This window comes from Teleopsis dalmanni, chromosome 2 (assembly GCF_002237135.1).
Source record: "Teleopsis dalmanni isolate 2A chromosome 2, ASM223713v2, whole genome shotgun sequence".
NCBI lineage: Eukaryota > Metazoa > Arthropoda > Insecta > Diptera > Diopsidae > Teleopsis > Teleopsis dalmanni.
This window is the reverse complement of record NC_051847.1, coordinates 115373332-115376363: the sequence shown is the minus strand read 5'-3', so window position 1 is coordinate 115376363 and position 3032 is coordinate 115373332. Positions and strand designations below refer to the sequence as shown.

The 3032-nt window shown below is 33.5% G+C and overlaps 1 protein-coding gene across 1 annotated transcript in view; it reads right to left on the bottom strand.

The window, feature by feature from the left end:
• The window catches only part of LOC119680266 (myosin-6-like), a 71709-nt gene extending 68685 nt beyond the window's left edge, over nucleotides 1–3024 (bottom strand). The window contains exons 1-4 of the mRNA XM_038092995.1: nucleotides 2525–3024; nucleotides 1349–2464; nucleotides 446–1273; nucleotides 180–299 (exon numbers count right to left, since the gene is read on the bottom strand). Coding sequence (XP_037948923.1) covers nucleotides 180–299; nucleotides 446–1273; nucleotides 1349–2464; nucleotides 2525–2824 — 2364 coding nt within the window. The 5' untranslated portion in view covers nucleotides 2825–3024. The remainder of the gene's footprint in view (nucleotides 1–179; nucleotides 300–445; nucleotides 1274–1348; nucleotides 2465–2524) is intronic.
• Between the last annotated feature and the right edge of the window lie 8 nt (nucleotides 3025–3032).

Sequence of the window (3032 nt, the reverse complement as noted above, 5' to 3'; positions counted from 1 at the left end):
ACCGGTAGTTATACTAATACAACTTCAAGCTAACTATGGTATCTATAACAATTGCGAAAACAAAACAAACTCTCTTAATCACAAAAACAACAGGTCTTATAAACTATTATAATCTGTATATAACCACTATTTATATACATATATTATTTAATTTTTATATATTTTTTAATTTTACTCACTTCATTCTTCTTAATGAATTCAGATACACCTGCACTAACCTTTGCTAGCTTATCAGTATATTCATTCTTCAACCGCACTAATTCACTTTTATAGAACTCATCCTTATCTTCGTTATAACGCTGTAAAAATATTTAAAAAATTTTATTTTAAAGTATTTCTTTGCATTAAACTATTAATATTTCAATTAATATTAAAAAATTCAATCTTGGTTTTAAAACCAAAATAACCCATTCAATAATTTTTCATAATTATTAGCATGCATTACCTTATAATTGTTTATGGTTCGCTTTGCTGAATTGTAGTTTTTTTGTAAAATTCCAGTCGCCTCTTCGAAATCATGTTTCAAATCCTCAAATTTCTTCTTCCAGTTAATTTCTTCAGCATTTGCTTTGTCACGATGAGCTTCCCATTGCGCCATTACTAGTTTCATAGATTGACGTTCTGCTTCTATTTGCGACTGTCTTTTATGTAGTTCCGACGTTGCATTATCTATTTCCTTATTCTTGTGGTTCAATTCTTCACGAATACTTTTTAGCAGTGTTTTTTGTTTCTTTTCTAATTCCTTGATTGCTTCATCTTTCTGAGATATATGTTTGACGGTTTCTTCACGTTCAGTTAATATAGCATGTTTCAATAGTTCCACCTCGTTCTGGCTTTGTTGTAAATTATTGAGTACATGCTGATACTCACGCTGCAAACATAGACATTTTTCCTCATTTTGTTGTAGTTTCAGTTGGACACGTTTAATTTCCACTGCAAAAATTTTAGCCATTTCTTCTCTAATACGGGATTCGATCTTTTGTACTTCATTCTTCATCAATTCTGGTGTTGTAGAAACGCTTTTATCGCTGGACACGTGTTCTTTGGTAGTACTATGTTCCGAGCTACTGCTGTGACTTTTTATATAACCTTCGAATTTTTGTGCCTTTGTTTTAAGTTCTTTTATCAGTATTTCTTGCTGTTCGCTTAGCTTCATTTTCTCAGTAAGTTCAGCCACAAGTATTTTGGTGTTCTCAAGCTCTGCATTAAGTTTGATAATCTCTTCATTTTTTTCTGAATTAGTGCTGGTTAGTTTTAGATTCGCAATTTCATGCTGAGAAAATTAAATATAAAAGAAAATATTATTAAATAATAATAACAATTTTACTATTGGCAATCTTTGTCTTACCTTGGTAACTTCTGTCATCAGATCAATACACTTTGTGCAGTTGTTCGAGCTTTCCTTGGCACTCTTAAAGCGGTTTGTGAGTTCTTTTTCAATTTTTTGCTTTAACGCTTTCATTTCTCGTTCGTGGCATACTTTTTCGGTTTCTAATATTTTGGCCAGTTCCGACGATTTCATTTCCGTTAACTGTAACGCTTTTTGTAGAGAAGCAGTCTTTTCACGCTCTTCATTTAATTCCTTAGCACTGTTCATTTTACGCATTTTTTCGACCTCAAATGACAGCTCATCTTTAGAATTCGCTATCTCCAAGTATAGTTTTTTTAAACGATCACACTCAGATTGCGCATCCTTGAGTAAAAATTTCTGTTTCTCCAGCTCAAGTTGGAGCGCATTGTCAGCAATTGCGCGAGTATGTAATTTTTTATTTTCCGCAACCAACAGTTCGTAATTTGCTTTAAGACTATCGTATTCTTGTTTCAGCTCTTCCAAGTCAACTTGTACATTCTTTAACTTTGCGTCCAGTTTTTGACGCTCTTTTTCATTGTTGCTTCGTACACGTTCTAGTTCATTATGTTGTTGTGTTAACCACATTTTTTCCTCTTTCAACTGCAATAACTCTTGGTTGAGCTCTTTAATTTTCGTATTATTATAAGTCTTATCTAACGAACTGCTGGCCAATTGTTTACATTCTTCTTCCAGCATTAATACTTGATTGTGCAGTTTGCATCTCTGTTCTTTCAAGGTTGTGATTTCGACAAGTGCAGCATTTTCTTTAGTTCTATATTTATCTAATTCTGCATTTTTATCTTCCAAACATTTTGTAAGCCTACGTATTTCTTCCCGCTTACTTTTCACATTTGACAAAGCACGATACAGTTCGTCTTTAAGATTTTGTACTCGATCCATTGTGGTAAGTGGTGTGCTAATCGTTTTCATACGTGTTGGACTAAGCCTGTTATGCATACTATCTTCAAGATTGTGCTGCTGTAAAACGCTATCCATAACGTCCAATTCTGCTGAAGTAAAGTCTAAACGTTCACGTAATGTGCCAATAGTTCTCTCCATTGATTGTATTTGATCTTCAAGATTAGTTACTAACTTCTGTAAGCGTATATTTTCCTATAGAAAAAAGAATTAAATAATTTTTTATTATTTTTTGTTTTGTAAATATGTGCAAACCTGCAAATAATCTGGCTTTGTTAAAAGCTCCTCACACTTACGCTGCGCCTCACTGAGTGCATTAGTTAAATCATTTATTTTGCTGGCTTTATCCACCAACATCGCTTCATTGCTACTTTGTAATGCATTATAACGCGTTGTCATACATTCCAAATCATTTGACTTTTTCTCCAATTTACTTTTCAACTGCTCCATTTGTTGCAGTATCAGTTCATTTTCTGCGCGCTGTCGTTCTTCCCATTGCTTACGCCTCTGCTCAGCACTCCTATCGTGTTTTCTAAACACATCGCGTTCCACCATGTCGAACTTTTGTTGTAGATCTGATAATATAGCCTGTGATGTTTCTAATTTTCCCAGCAAGGCTTGATTCTCATTTTCTAAAGATCTTTTTTCAGACTTGATTTTCTCAATTGTATTTTCTAAATTGGAGCATTTTTCCTTGCTCTCCACTAATAACTCATACGTGCTTTCTTTTGCAGAAAGAGAGTGCGATAATTCTGCTTCAGTT